The 16,426-nt window shown below is 44.1% G+C and overlaps 1 protein-coding gene across 1 annotated transcript in view; it reads right to left on the reverse strand.

Annotated features, from left to right (window-relative positions):
* The window catches only part of iqsec3a (IQ motif and Sec7 domain ArfGEF 3a), a gene marked incomplete at its 3' end in the record, with an annotated part of 56,652 nt that overhangs the window by 14,738 nt on the left and 25,488 nt on the right, over positions 1-16,426 (reverse strand). Inside the window, exon 7 of the mRNA XM_076297237.1 lies at positions 4,672-4,771. Coding sequence (XP_076153352.1) covers positions 4,672-4,771 — 100 coding nt within the window. The remainder of the gene's footprint in view (positions 1-4,671; positions 4,772-16,426) is intronic.

The following is a 16,426-nucleotide window of genomic DNA, read 5'->3' on the forward strand; positions in this document are numbered from 1 at the left end:
GCCTTTTCCATAGGCGTCAGTGAAGGAGATTGAAGAATGACCATTTTTTTATACGAAAATATTTCGTGTCTTCAGTGTCTAAAAACTCAGTGTCATTCAGACTCAACCCTCTTGTTGTTTTATTATCTTTTTCGTTGTCGTTTGAACGTTGGCAAGCAGGCATGTTGCGGTTGCAATTTAAGTGAAATTTCTACAGTAGGCCTACAACATGCTGTTAGGCTGGGCTACTGTCAATGTACTTGTACAGGTAAATGTTCAACAATTGCTGGTGTACAGGTTATATAATCAATTAGCTAAATCATTTGTCCAGCTGTTTAAAAAAATGTTCGTGCTACATTCAAACGCAAAAGGTGCTTTGATATATTTTTCGTTTGAACGTCGGCAAACAGGCATGCTTTGGTTGCAATGAATGAGGATAATTGCTTTTTTTTGCATTATTTTGAATATGACTCGCTCCAGTCTCAACAGCACGTACTTTTTCCACACACTAAGTTCTAACACACATAGGCCTATCCCCTCTCGCTTTCTCTCTCTCCATCCCTGCACACGCTTCTTAAAGGAGCTGCACCATTTTACAACAATTGCATCTACATGTTCATATTAGAATGTTTTGTCAAGTGTAAGCTTAAACTACCGTGATCAATTTAAGTTCCCGTGCCCCCGCTGCGTCATGGAAGCAGTAAGTCAGTCGCATCAAAAATAGTAGTGGCACCCAAGTGACACCTTGTGGTTGTTTGTGTCAACTGCAGTTTGTGCCATTTCTGCTGAGAAAATGGGGTGCGTGATTCATGAAGGAACCCGTCCAAACTTAACGGGGACCCACTGTACATAGCGCACCAGACCGCGATGTCTTCAAGGGTTGAATGAAGGGAGTTTGCAAAAATTTGTGTATTTTTCAAGTCAATAAACATTCTTAATATTCGAATGTCTTTGTCAGGGAACATCTGACTTTTAAAAACCATAGGTGGTAGTCGCTCAGATAAGGAGTTATAAGATAAAGGCAATACCATTTGCAGTTCAGTGAATTAGCAAGATACCATCAGAAGGCAACAATCATAAAGCACAGTGCGCGCGCTCTCTCCCCTGCGCATAAAGCTGTCTGCGTGTTGTAGGCTAGATTTGCGTGAGTTCTTTCTATCTGCTTTACTTTTGTGAGTTGCGACCACCTAGGCTATGTTATAGACGTTCTATGAGGTACCAGTGTTTAGCTGTGTCCCAAAACAATACGTTTTGTCAGACTACTTTTAAAATGATATTCAGGGCTATATACATTTTAAACATTCAGGGCTGAAGACCCGACAAAGCCTTGCGTTAATTCTTCAGGTGGGAAGTGTCAGGAATTTTCATACGAGAGACGCTCTCATTGGTGGTTAGTATATAAAGTAGGGAATTGACAGCAACATATCCAATCACATTATGAGAGATGCTGAATTTAACATAAACTGTGATGTTTGATTTTAAATGAATGTAAATTTAGCCGGGACTGTAAGCTGGCACACGTTGGTGCTCGATGTTTTCAGTGGGTGCCCGAGAGACGGAGCACCCACGGTATCGGCGCCTATGACAAGCGTATCTCGCGGTTGCATCCATTACAAACAAACATGCAATGTGAACGTCTGGGATTGGGGAGAGCACTAAATGCTCTTCTGAATAAGCCTTTAAATGAAAAACACTCTTTAATAATCAAAAAAATAAACAGCGGGGGGAAATTAAAATACGTGAGAAACACGGAAAAAGTTGGCATGCATTGTTTCGGTCCCCGGCCGTGCACAGGGATTATTTGTCATATTATTAATCACATATGATTATTTGTGAAATTGTGCAAACAGGCGCAACATATTTGAAAAGGAAGGACTGGTAGCATACAAGCTCATGGGAAAGATTGATTTAAGAACGTTATCACAGTGTGTCTTCGTGGCGCAAAGCAGCGCGGGCGGAAGACAGCGACAATTGGCAGGGAAGGGTCATGTCATTTTTAACAATTCTGTCGGAGGGTCATTGAACAATTTCTAGCAGGCAAGGGAGGGTCATGCAACTTTTGACTGAAGCACTCAAAATTCCTCCGGTGGCCCCTTCAATAAATAACGAACAGTCCCTAGATTGCTGCTGGGCTATATGTCTTGGTTCATGTCTGTTAACAACTCATTGCCGTCAAACGGGTAGCCTATCTCGCGGTTGCATCCATTACAAACAAACATGCAATGTGATCGTCTGGGATTGGGAAGAGCACTAAATGCTCTACTGAATAAGCACGAAGTCAAACCTTTAAATGAAAAACACTCTTTAATAATCAAAAAAATAAACCGCTAATGAAGTAAACTTGTGACCAGCAAAAATCGTTTATTGCCTGTAACTACGTGATAACAGGACGTAACAGGAAGGCATTTGGCTGAGCAACGGAGGTTAATATGCTCTATATTTTGTCCAAATGATGTCTATCATCGTTGCACTCGGAGAAAACCAGAATGTTTAATTTGTCCTGCGTTTCTTCTACGGCTGCAAACGGGATTCACTCGCAGTTAACCAAATATTTCTTTATTAGGGCAGGGCAGGCATATTTCTGGCTATTAAATTATTTCTAAACCAGTCTGCTAAAGTCTGTAGGTGAAGTCTGTGTAGGGTTTTCCAGGCTCCATTTCTTTTTACGAGACACCCTGCTCACTTGAGCCATCTACCGGTTGTTTGGGTTGTTGCAGCGTCTCACTGGGAAAATACAAATTAAAGTCGCGTGCTACCGCGTGATCCCACGCGCGGACCGCGAGTGAAGCTGGCCAAGTCGAAGCACTGCCCACTGTACATCAACCATGCAGAGACTTTCAATTACATGGTCATCCACTATTATTGTTTTTCAACCCTGTCCTTTTAGTACAGAGATTTCTGAAATTATATATGATGAAATCCCCAAATTCATAGCTATTTTATGTTAAGGTCCCTTGTGTAACGTTTTCAGTTGTTTGTTAACAAAATCAACATTTCCCATTCATAAATGTGGCCCCATTCATGTTTAATTACCACCACCACCAAATCGAAGCATACCTATTGGCTTAGAAATCCTCATTTACATCAACATAGCAGTGTCGACTCACCATGTATGTGCACTATTTTAAAATAACGGTGGCCAGCAAGGGACATACATAGCATAGAAAAAAACATTAGCTTGAATTCATCTGTAGAACTTCCCTACATTCAGCAATGTAAGTTACAAACCCATTTTCTACAAGTCATATGTCTTCCTAACAATTTGACATTAAAATTATATTTTCCAACAAAATCAATAAAGAGAAACATAACTTTGTACGTGACACCGTCTCACTTGATCTCTAGTTTCTAGACTTAGAGACAGTTGACAACTTAACAAAGCTTTGCTAGAACTAGTAGACTACCACAAAGTTGCTGAATGTGTGTTATTTCAAGTTAGTTTGCAACAACATACAAGTTTAAGTCCTTAGCTGCTACCTAGCTAGCGAACATAACTAGCCGTTCCCATTCACTTTCTGTTTACTGTGCTAGCTAGCTCGGTTAACAGGCAAAATTAAACTATTTATTCCGTGTCCGAAAGAGTGTTTCATTGGCATCACACACAAGCAATGGCAATAATATAGTACACAAAATGTTATTAATATGTTGTTATTGCTTATTCAGAGAGAGGTTTATGCTTTGACGTGCCTAGGAGTCCAGAACTAGGCCAGTTTTGATGTATGACAGCTCCCCGTAGTTCTTAACGAGGCAGCGCTTGAGACGTTGGTTGCTATATATATATATAACTCCTAACCATGGGAGAATTTCTTACACGGGGGCCTTTAAAGAACATTATTCCTAACTTGTACTAATTTCCTCGCTGAATACAATGCTAAGCTAAACAGTCTTTAAGTCACCTGTTGAATTCCACCAAGGCTCTTGGTGCTCCAAGTGCACCATATAGAACATTTCAATCTAGTTAAAGTCAAATAGTATCATAGTTATCACAGACAAACTCCAAAGCTTACCATCATTCTTTGGCATCACCACAGAGTAGCCCGTAGGGATTCCATCTGAAATATTTTAATTCAGATGAACAAAATCCTGCAAATCCAGCCTAAAAACAACTTTTTTTCCCCTAAGAGCCTTTAACTGAACTGAACTCTAATAAATATTCCCCCGTTTTACTGCCATCACCTGCGTTATCATAAACTCAAGAGTAAGCTATTAAAGGGAAACAACCTTTACAAGTGCAAATTTACATTTGGGACCAAAACAACATTAATCTGTGCTTTTTTGAGTAAGACCGGAATATGCATTTACAACTGAAAAGCATGTAACAAAGCCTTTGGGGGCAACTTTGCTATGTCAAAGTAAAGTCGGCTCACATTGTTTACTTTTACATACAGAAACGGCAACAATGGGATATTTAAAAATTCTCTCTATGAGACTATCCTATTCTATGTCGGATCCATTCGGTTTAATGGCATTGTTCGACAAAGCTGTTGGTCGGCTTTAACCAAATCGTTCACTCATTAATTTCAGCCTGGCTCTGTCCACTTAGCCCTTGATCACACCTAACCATTTGCTTTACCACATGTGCAACACTGTGCATGTGTTCCCATTATCACTGGGAGATTCCGTTCTCAGACTCAAGCCTTCCTTTTTTAATGATGAAGTGTGACAAGTGTGAAGAATTTGCATTATTCTTACGCTCATTCTCAAACAGGTGGAACTGCATGCCCAACAGTCCCATGGCTTTGCAAAAGGAGTAGGCTGCAGGACTCTTCTTCTTTGGACACAGCTTCAGGATCTGGTAGGAGAAATTAGCACAACACAACAATATGACTAAGGATAGGAATTGATTTTTAGACATTTTCTGTAACTGGATCTCACTGAAGATAGCCTTGCCCTAGACAATATTGAGCTCCTAATGCTGTCTCTCACACTCTGCCACTCACCCTGACAGCGGTCAAGCGAGTGAGTGACCTGCTAGCCCTATCAGCGAATCCTGCTTGCGTGCACTTTGATTATAAAATCGTCCTTCATCCAAATCCCTACTGCTGACCTCAGCACTTAGGCGTCATTGAGCTACCTGCCTTTCACCCTGATGTTCAGCTGGAGGAGATGTGGCTACACAAACTGGGCACACCGCTCATGCACCAACCAAACACACCCCCTGGACAAGACAACAGCTGTTCATCTGCTACAGGGATCAGGCAGTCGGCCATGTGCTATCAAAAAACAAAGTCTCTCCCATTGACTGGCCGAGGCCATCATTCTAGCGTTTAGCATACCTTCCTCTGAATACTTAAAGGAACCGTATGTAAGAAATGTATTTCAATTAATCATAAAATGGCCCTGATATGTCACTAGACATTAAGAAATCACGTTCATTTAAATACTTATATCACTGACAAACAGTAGTCCGGCCAGGATATTGTCATTTAAAAAGTGAAGTTGCAGCCCTCAACTGATGTTGATGTTGTGTTTTTTCATGTCATGTTGTGTTTTGGCCTGATGCGCCACCCGTCACCTATCTACTAATCACAGGTCAGTAGTGTTTCGGCATCCGAGTTGGCAAGTCAGGGGCGAGGGGGAGGGGATACACCTCTCTACAGTAATTTGAAAGTGATTGCAGTATCAGTTTTGGCCACAATCTTACATATGGTTCCTTTAAATACTGAATACTCTTGGGCAACATGGAAAAGAGTCTCAATAGAACACATATGTTTAAACACAAGCTTGGCTTCAGGCAATACCTCCTCTTACAATGTGGATGTCACACTAGTACGTCCACAGCCTGCTCTGTGCTTTTGGTAACCATTCCAAGCTGCCACTGTTTAGTAACACTACAATCCGGTGTCTAACGCTTGTGCAATATTGTTGACCAGAGAGACACAGTCTCCTGGTCTCATGCCCCGAGTATCACTCTAGTGCCTGCAAGCCGATGTGCTCTGACGGTGCACCGCATTTGTCAGATCTCTTCCTGTGCAATTGTCGGATCCTCCTCACTACCAGCCGCATGTGTTCTGAAGGAGAACACAAGATGTTAACCCTTTCTAGCCTCATTGAATCCATTAACCTGAAACATTTCCTAAAAAGGGTGATTGGAGATTGGTTCAGATTGAGAACATCATGCGTGGATGATTTAACATCTCGTGTTCTCCTTCATAGAACTGAGGCTATATTCATAACCTTCACAAGATCTGTAGATTAGATTCAACTTTATTGTCATTGTGCAGAGTACAAGTACAAAGCCAACAAAATGCAGTTTGCATCTAACTAGAAGTGCAAAAAAGTGCAATGTGATATACAAAGTTTAGACAGGTGGTGCATAGGCAGGACAAGAAATATAGTGCAGTGTAGACAGTAGTATGCAGTTGGTTTACAGAAGGAGGTTTAAAGTAATACAAATTAGAAATAAATATGTGCAGTGTATTAGCAGTTACTTTAAAGAGCAGAATAAATATGGATATGTGATATGAACAATGTATGAACAACATGTACAGATATGTGCAATGTAGTAGCAGTAACAATATAATAGTAGTAAGAATAATATAGATATATGCAGTGTATTAACAGAATAGGAACGTCACCACTATTACCAACCGTCCCGTATTTCCGACATCTTACGTGTATGTGTCCCTTAAAGGATATTTCCGGTGTGATATTGACCTAAAGTGTGTTGAAACATGATACCGAGTGTGAACGTATGTCTCATAGCTCACCTCGGCTTGTCCCCTGCACTCAGAAATCTGACGCTAGTTAGCCAATGCTACCAACACAGTGTTTCGTTGTGGTGCCTCGGGCATCGGCCTAGCCATGCAAATAAATTACTGTTTTACACCATTTACGAGGCTTAAAGTAGCTCCATACTTCATTGGTAGACTTCCGAAGGCCTTGACATTTAAAACGAGACATAGAGAACTTTGAAAAAGCACTGGTAGTTTATTTACAAGACGATTTATACAGACAGTACCTTAAGGAATTTTACCGTTCGACGCCATCTTGAATTTAGTCACGATATGTCGAGCGACGAGTAAGAATGAACAGGTACTGTATGATAAGGGATCAGATTCCAAAAATAATTCCGTGGAAATGCATGGATTCCAGTTGCTGCTACTGGAAAAAAACTGGAATCCATGCATTTCCACTAAATTATTTTTGGAATCTGATCCCTTATCATACCTGTTCATTCTTACTCGTCGCTCGACTTATCGTGACTAAATTCAAGATGGCTGCAAACGCTAAACTTCGTGAAGATACTGTCTGCATAAATCGTCTTGTAAGTAAACTACCAGTGCTTTTTCAAAGTTCTCAATGTCTCGTTTTAAATGTCAGGGCCCTCGGAAGTCTACCAATGAAGTGTGGAGATACATTGAGCCTCGTAAATGGTGTAAAACAGTGATTTATTTGCATGGCTAGCCCGATGCCGAAGCACCACCATTGAAAAAGCTGTTGGTAGCATCGGCTAACTAGCGCCAGATTTTGGAGTGCAGGGGACAAGCCGAGATGGGCTATGAGACATACGTTCACACTCGGTATCATGTTTCAACACACTTTAGGTCAATATCACACCGGAATTCTCCTTTAATATTAATTTCTATACAAACCAAGACGGCAGATTCCTAAAGAAACGCAAGCACCCTTACCATAAGTGTATCTAAATTAGCTATGTACCAAAAATTACATGTTACCATGACTGGAAGAGCTGTGTTGTAAGGCTGCGTGTACAAATCCGCTTGGAACTCCAGTGGAATTTTGATTTGCGACGAGAATTCTCGGTCTAACAGTTGATGTGCCGTGAGAAAGGTTGGATATAGGCACCCACCAGACCAGCACTAAACTCCGGTAAGAACCGAAATAGATTTTGTTCAAATCTACACACCTATGGCTACCGAAAAATGTAAGGTTCATTTGTCAAATGATATTTTGAAGTATTAAAAAACAGTGTTGTTTTAGAATTTTCTAACGAAAGGGTTGGTAATTGGTTTTACGATATTATGAGAAAAACAGAATAAATATGGATATTCAGTATGAACCATTGTTAAAATGTAATATGTTAGTGGTCTTAAGGGTTGGCACAAAGAGGCAATAAACTGCAAAATTCCGTTTTGCAGCTTATTAAACCACCACCAGGGTGTTTGAGGTATCCTAGTGCAAAAAAATAGAGTGCATCAAAATAAAAAAAGATATTTACAAAACAAATATGGCTATGGGCAGCCACTACAAAATAAACACATAAGTCGCAAACAAAATGAGTAATGAATACCTCACACAGCTGAGGGCACATCACGTCAGGAGCATTGGGATTAACCGAACATCCCCCAAAGTTGGATGTAGTTGGACTTAGTTGATTGGTTGTCACCGGGAGTTCAGTAAGGTGACAGCCGCAGGAAAGAAGCTTCCTCTAAACCTGCTGATCGGGTGCAGAGAGACCTGTAACGCCTCCCGGAGGGTAGTGGAGTGAAGTCTGTGGTTGGGGTGAGAACAGTGTTTGATGATGCTGCGAGCCTTATGCAAGCACCTGGATGGTCTCGATGGAAGGGAGTGAGGAACCACTGATGTGTTCACCACCCTCTGCAGTGCTTTTCAGTTGTGGGCAGAGCAGTTGCCATACCAAACTGTGACACATTTGGTGAGGATGCTCTCGATGGTGCAGTGTAGGATCTGGGGAGACAGGTGGACCTTTTTTAGTCTCCTCAGAAAGAAAATATGCTGGTGAGCCTTCTTGATCAGGGTAGAGATGTTGAGGGTCTAAGAGAGGTCCTCAGAGATGTGGACACCCAGGAACTTGAAGCTGGTGACATGCTCCACCTCAGTCCCGTTGATGAGAACAGGGGTGTGTGTGCCAGCTTTAGACTTCCTGAAGTCCACAATGAGCTCTGTGGTCTTTTTGGTGTTGAGAGCCAGGTTGTTGTCAGTGCACCACGATGTAAGGTGCTGGACCTCCTCCCTGTAGGCCATTTCATCGTTGTTGTTGATGAGACCAATCACCGTAGTGTCATCTGCAAACTTGACAATGGTTTCAGAGCCATGTACAGGTGTAGAGTCGTAAGTGAAGAGGGAGTAGAGGAGAGGGGCTCAGCACAGATCCCTGTGGTAGACCGTTATTCAGGGTGATGGTTGAGGAGGTGTGATTATCTTACCTAACAGACTGAGGTCAAACCCCCACCTCTGGTCTTACTGGAGTCAGCTGTTCTGTCGGCACGGAGAATGCAGCGTACAGCTAGCTTGATAGCGTTGTTGGGTATTTCGCTGTTAAACCAAGTTTCTGTGAAAATCATGATGTTGCAGTTCATAATTATTCTGTGTGTGGTGGTTCACAGCCGCAGTTAGTCCATTTTGTTCACCAGGGAGCAAACATTGGCAAGGAAAAGGCTTGGAAGAGCGAGTCGATGTGGAGTTAGCTTTAGCCTCGCTCAAACTCCACCATGAGAGCCCCTTTGTTCACGTTTCCTGGATCGTCTGAAGTTCGTTTCGGTCGGTGTGGCGGAGTTCGTAGGTCTTGTTGATTTAGCAATTTCTGGGATTACGCTGATAAAGATGTCGGGATTGCAGGAACCGATGTCCAAAAGTTCCTGGCGGATGTACGATATGTACACTAAACTGTTTCTACTTCCTTGTCTCCAGACTGGCAGATGGCGCAGTTTAGACTGTGTGTGAAACCCCTTGCGCGTAGCCATATCTCTTACCGAGAACTTATACCAAAGTTGTCACCTCGTGACGTATGGCGTGACGTTAACTATATATATTGCAGTGTACACGCCATTCATTGCCTTTCGCTTTCTCGCCCTTGCTGAGAACGGATCATTTTCTCCTACTGTGGTTGCGGAACAGCTAACTTCGGAGTATACTGTATCTCCAACAGCTGGCTTCCACAGCTTACTCTCGCTTCAACTCTAAATCGTTTCCTTTGTCTTACAGAATTGCTAGTTTTTGGTGAGTATCTTCGAACGCAGAGCCACTACACCGGTCTGGCGCTAAGTGAACTAGCATCCCTCAACGTGTGTTGCCCACACCCCGGCAACATCACACTGTCTCACACACAACACTGCTCAGCACAATAAAGTTTCTTTCTTGTTAAGGCTCCCGACGCGGTTACATCAGGTAGGTACTCGAGTGCTTGAGACCCGCCACACCGGTCTAGCACTAACGGTGCTAGGTGAAGCTGCTGGCGCCCAGCCCCCGCTGCATGTGCAGCTACACCATCACGTTACTAGACTATAACTGCGCTCTCCATCTGAGAGTGTTACACAAATTAACCTATCAAGCTATCAAGCTCTACCTGCATCGCAGCCGGACCCTCCTACCTCTCCTCTGAACAGGGAGATGGATGTGGTTTCTCTTGCTGCCACTGATTCTCTGTTTCCTCTGGACACAGATGAGTTTTCACTTCCAGAGGATCATGCTTTTGACTCTTCTGCAACAGAGAGTGGTAGGGAGTCAGAGGATGAAGCGGAGCCTTCGGTGCTCAGCTCCACTTTAACAGGAGCCATCCGTATGGCTCTGGTGAAGCTCAATGTGGAACCTCTTCCCCAGGCTATGATACAGACGAACCGCCTCTGCCGCCTCTCCGCGCGCAGCAATGACCTGTTTGTTCCACACTGTGAGGACTTTATAAAGATGTTTGCTGAGGCTTTGAAGGATGCGAACACTAGCAGGATGGATTGCCCCACTAGACTGTTAGCGTCCATGGCAGAACCGGACTCTGCAGGCCTGGGCCCTATGCCTCCAGTGGAAGCAGCAGTGGTCTCCTTAGTCGTCTCACCTGTTGAGGCTCTTCGCGCTGACCCACGGTGCCCTAGCCCTGAATGTAGGCGTACCGACAACTTAGTGTGTGTATAACACACAGTCGACGATTGGACGGGTCCTTAACACCATGTCCATGTCTTGCTTGCTCTGCAGACAACACTGCAGCCATCCTCAGATGCAGCAGCTTCTGAGTTAGTTGATACAGCACTTCAGGATGTGGGAGCCCTGGCTAAGCAGTGTGGGAAATCAATGGGGCTGCTACTTCAAGCCCGCAGGCAGATTTGGGTAGGACAGTCCCCTCTTCCAGATGCAGCTAGGAACGTGTTGCGCCAGCTGCCTCTGGCCCCCGGCCAGGTGTTTGGCCCAGCTGCGCAGGAGGCTTTGAACCGCCGCAAACTTGCGTCTGAAACTCGCTCTCAGCATGTGAAACCGAGAGTAGTTTTCAAGCGTCCGCCGCTGCCGCCACCACCTACGTTTCGTGGCGCCCCCTCTTACCGCCGACATACATCGGCAGCCAACCAACAACCATATAGGAGACAGGCGGAGCACAGTTTTGCTCAACGTGGAGGGCGAGGCAGACCCATGCAGTCCTTTCATAGGACAGACCGGGCTGCTTATGGCCGTCCCCCCAAACCTACACAGCGTGCACAGACACGAGACTGAGGGTGCGCGGCCGGCGGCAGGGTGTTTCACTCCTCAACAACTGAAGTGCTGGGGCTCCACAACAACGAACCCATGGGTCCTCGACACACTTGCAAATGGCTATCGTCTTCAATTTCGCCACCGACCCCCTCTGAACTCCGGCATACGCCCCACACACATTATACTCAGAGATTTAGTAACCTTCTACACAAGGACGCTATCGATGAAATAGTCCCCCAAGAACAACAGGGAATGTTCTCCACCTACTTTATTGTGCCCAAGAAAGACGGTGGTCTTCCACCGATATTAGACCTGCGGCGTCTGAACGCTTACCACAACGCTAACGCTAACCTTTCGTATGCTGCGCACATCAATGGTTCTTCATTCAGTGGAACCTGGAGACTGGTTCATTTTCAATAGATCTGAGGAACGCTTACTTCCATATACCCATCGCCCCTCAGCACCGTCTCTTCCTTCGTTTTCACTTTTCGTTTCCAGTTCAAGGTACTACCTTTTAGGGATCGACCGATATGGATTTTTTGGTGCCGATACCGATACCGATTTTTTTTCAATCAGCCTTAGCCGATGACCGATACAGGCTGCCGATTTTCTTGAGCCGATATTTGGAGCCGATACTGCTTTTGGTCCCTCAATTTACATCATACAAATGACACATAATTACACAAATGATGATAACAATTGTTATAAGTCTCAATTAAAAAAGGAACATTTATTGAACTTATGGATGGGTGCACTGCATATGGTTAACTGTGCAAGGGTAGAAGGCTTTCATCAACATCCTACAACACAGCCTTGATGATGCATTGCTTGCTGACATATTATAAAACATAATTCAGGTCATCACAAAATGTCCTGTCAACACATTTAAATAATTTAAGAAAACAATAAGCCTGAAAAGTGGCTGAAATAAAGTGCTTGATTTGTAATTTAAGACTGCATGGTTTCAATTTTATTTTCTAAAAAGAGCTGCCAGATTTGTCAACCACAGAACATAAATCAGCAGAGGAAAATAACGTGGCGTCAGATATTTCTGTTCTAAACGGCATCAACGTTTAAAGGTATAAAAACATATCTCTCAAAGTTTTAAAAGCGCTCCTTCAGGTAGCGCAGCACTCTCATATCGCTGTGATGCGTGTGTCCCACTGAGTGAGACAAACCAAACGCCCACTCAAACTTCTGTTTGGCAGCTGACGAAAACTCAACTACCATTGAAGTGGATTGATAATGATAACGTTAGCAAACAGCTCCAAACACAAGGCATACACGGTACATTTATGTTTGGTATAAACGTTAACACGAATTAGCCTAATATTCAACAACGAATAACACGTCTCTCATTATTAAAGCTCTAGATATCACTGCGATGGCAACTCCGCCCAGCTCAAAGGGAGAGGGGTAGGGATGAGACACACACACACACACACCACACGTGTCCAAAACTCAGCCAGGTGGTCGCTGAATTAAACTCCCACAAATACCACAGAACAACATCGGCATTAGGCTACTTAATCATATAATTGGCCAGTATTCGTAACAGCTACCGCTACCGCATACATAGCCTACGGATAGCCTACAACTTAGCTATTTGCAGCTCCCTAAATACAATGGAAAGCAGTTTTATAGACGAGGCATTCAGGGAGGGAAACACACAAACACCACACGCGTCCAAAACTCAGCCAGCGGTCGCTGAATAAAACTCCCACAAATACCACTAACAACGTTGGCATTACTTAATCATATGACCAGTGTTCGTAACAGCTACAGCATATATATGGATAGCCTACAACTTAGCTATTTGCAGCTCCCTAAATACAATGGCAAGCAGCTTTATAGACGAGGCATTCAGCATTAATCAGCGTCTCCGTGGCACACATAGGAAAGGCAGCGCTGTGCTACATAGCACTTTAAGAATTGCATCGCCGGTTCGAATCCGGCCTGAAGCACCGTCCGCCGTTACGGCCGTTTCCGCCGTCTCACGTTGTTTTACGCGACGCCGCCCTCTGCTCATCGCCCGCGATATCTTATGAAGCAGAGAACCTGACTGTTTGTAACTGTTTGCGTCCTGTTTCTTGTGCTTTTTTACTGAGGGCAATCATATTAATCATTGATATCAATTGCAACACCCAGAGGAATAAAAATCAATTTTACAAAATAGGGGAATGCCACGATCGGCGGACTTTGACCTACACACGCAGTAGCCGGCGTCACGAGACTCTAATCATGTATATAATGAGCACTGCATTAATCAGCGTCTCCGTGGCACACATAGGAAAGGCAGGCCGCAACGCCTGTTGTGACACTGGGGAGGCTACATCTCCGCCACTTCCAATACTGGCTAAAGACCAGGAGGCTCTCAGCTCAAACACAAAAACGGGGGCTAGTGAACATCACCCCCAAGGGGGCTGCCTCTCTAGACCAGTGGGCACTGAGGTTTTCTCTGGCTGTGGGCGGATGCACACCTGCTGTCGCTGAGGGCGATTTATGTGCCCGGGAAAAATAACTGTGTGGCCCATGTCTTGTCCCGGGGCGGGCCCCTCGTGGGGGAGTGGCGTCTGAACAAGGAGGTTGTTCAGATGATCTGGAACACCTATGGGCAAGCAGAGGTAGATCTGTTTGCCACCAGCGACACGACTCACTGTCTGAAGTGGTTCTCACTGCGGGACGAACCAGGGTCCCTGGGACAAGATGCATTAGCCAACATTGGCCAAATCTGAGGCTGTATGCATTTCCACCATTTCCGTTGCTTTGGCAGACGCTCCAGTGAATACGGATGACCAACCAGCCAGTACTTCTGGTTGCACCATATCGTGTCCACAGCCCTTGGTTTTACGTTCTCAAAGTGCTCCTGACAGGGCCGCCCAGCCCACTACCAGTCAGGGCAGACTTGTTGACCCAGTTGAATCAACCGCGGAAACTGAAACTTTGGTTCTGGCCCTTGGGAGGTCATGCAACATACTGGACTATTCACAAGGGGTCAGGGACACTATTCTAAATGCCCGTGCCCCGTCTACACGCTTACTGTATAGTAATAGATGGAGGTACTTTTCAACTTGGTGCGCTGAGTGTAACATTGTACCACAAACATGCTCATTGGCAGATATCTTAAATTTTCTGCAGGGTCTATTGGAGGCTGGTCGCTCTGCGTCCACCCTGAGAGGTTATGTGGCAACAATGTCGGCCTACAGGGGCTCAATTGAAGGGTCTACAGTAGGAACGCATAGGATGATAGTGGCCTTCCTGAAAGGTGCAAGGCGTTTGAACCCACCTCGTAAATGTTTTGTATGAACCTTTGGAAGAGGCAGACGTTAAATGGCTCTCAATGAAAAATTGCAGTTGCTTCCGCAAAAAGAGTTAGTGAGTTGCATGCTCTCTCTGTCAGCCCACAGTGTCTGCAGTGGGGGCCAGAGTACTCGCGAGTAACATTGTGGCCGAATCCTGCATTCCTGCCAAAAGTCTTAGGTCCAGATTATGTCAACCGACCCGTTACGATTCCTGCTTTGTGCTTTTTTGACAATACGCAAAACACAGACCTTTGCCCTGTCAGAGCACTTAGGCGATATGTGGCAGCCACGGGAGCTTGGCGGGCCACTGACCAATTGTTTGTGTGTTTCAGTGACCGATGTAAAGGGGCAGCTTTGTCAAAGGACAGATTAGTTCACTGGATTACAGAGACTATTACTTATGCATACTCTTCTACCGGTCGTGATACGCCGGGTCCTGTGAAATGTCATTCCACTCGTTCTGTGTCTACTTCTTGGGCTGCCCTGCGGGGTGTCAGCCTACTAGATATTTGTTCTGCCGTGACATGGACGTCGTCGTGCACATTTTCCAGGTTCTACAGGTTGAATGTTGCTTCAGGTTCCCAGTCTTGTGTACAGGCAGTATTGAGCACTGTTTCACCAGTTCAATTGACCTCTGCTGTGGATAACAGCGGGTCAGGTTTGTGAGTGTGCGTGAGCCTTGTCTCCGCCTGTTGACAATAATAATAATAATAATAATTAAATTTAAAAAATGCATAAAATGTAAAATTACAAAAAAAAGTAAATAAAACTAAAAGTACAAAACTGAACTATTCCTTGTTTTTATTGTTCTTTGCCCTATGCCATGTGAATAGTGACACTGTACATGTGTTTGGGCCCTCGTGACAGCTTGGACATAAGTCTTCCACACAGTCTAAACTGCCCCATCTGGCGGTCTGGAGGCAAGGAAGTAGAACGCTGGTTACGTATGTAACTGTGGTTCTACGACTGGTGGAAGACCGCCAGATGTATAGGTCACTTGGGCCTCTGATTCTGGCGAGAAAAGCTCCAGGCAATGAATGGCGTGTACACAGCAATATATATATATAGTTAACGTCATGCCATACGTCACGAGGTGACAACTGGTATAAGTTCTCGGTAAGAGATGCGGCTACGCGCAAGGGGTTTCACACACAGTCTAAACTGCGCCATCTGGCGGTCTTCCACTAGTCGTAGAACCACGGTTACATACGTAACCAGCGTTTTACAGAAAATACTTGAAATAAACAAGCATATTACCACTAATTTGCAAAATCCAGAGAGACACAGGGCGTTACGATGCGTCCGCGTCACCATCTTGATCGTCACACACTGACACTGAGGCTGACATATAATAGTCAAAACAAGTCTGTCTACACTTTGCATTGAAACTTATATATGTAATTAAAACTTATTTACACCCATATAAAAAATCTAAACATTCAAGTCCATAAGTAGAGTTATGTGTAATTAAGTGGAATGACACAGGAAAAAAGTATTGAATACGCCTACTGGAATTTCTTAAATACTTTGTGAAAAAAACTTTTTTGTAATGACTTTTTTGTAATGGTAACTATTTGTAATGACAGCTTCAAGGCATTTCCTGTATGACGAAACTAATCAGTCACAGTATTCAGGTGTGATTTTGGCCTATTCTTTTAAACAGATAGGCTTTTAATATTGAAGATTCCAGAGGGTTAAATTTCTGACTTCCACCATTGTGCCCTTGAACATGGTCTGGGGGCAATGGTCCTTGTAATATAAATGGC

This window comes from Alosa pseudoharengus, unplaced genomic scaffold (genome assembly GCF_046254945.1).
Source record: "Alosa pseudoharengus isolate Yale_2024_CS ecotype anadromous, Long Island Sound unplaced genomic scaffold, YU_APseudo_1.1 YU_APseudo_1.1_scf_20, whole genome shotgun sequence".
NCBI lineage: Eukaryota > Metazoa > Chordata > Actinopteri > Clupeiformes > Clupeidae > Alosa > Alosa pseudoharengus.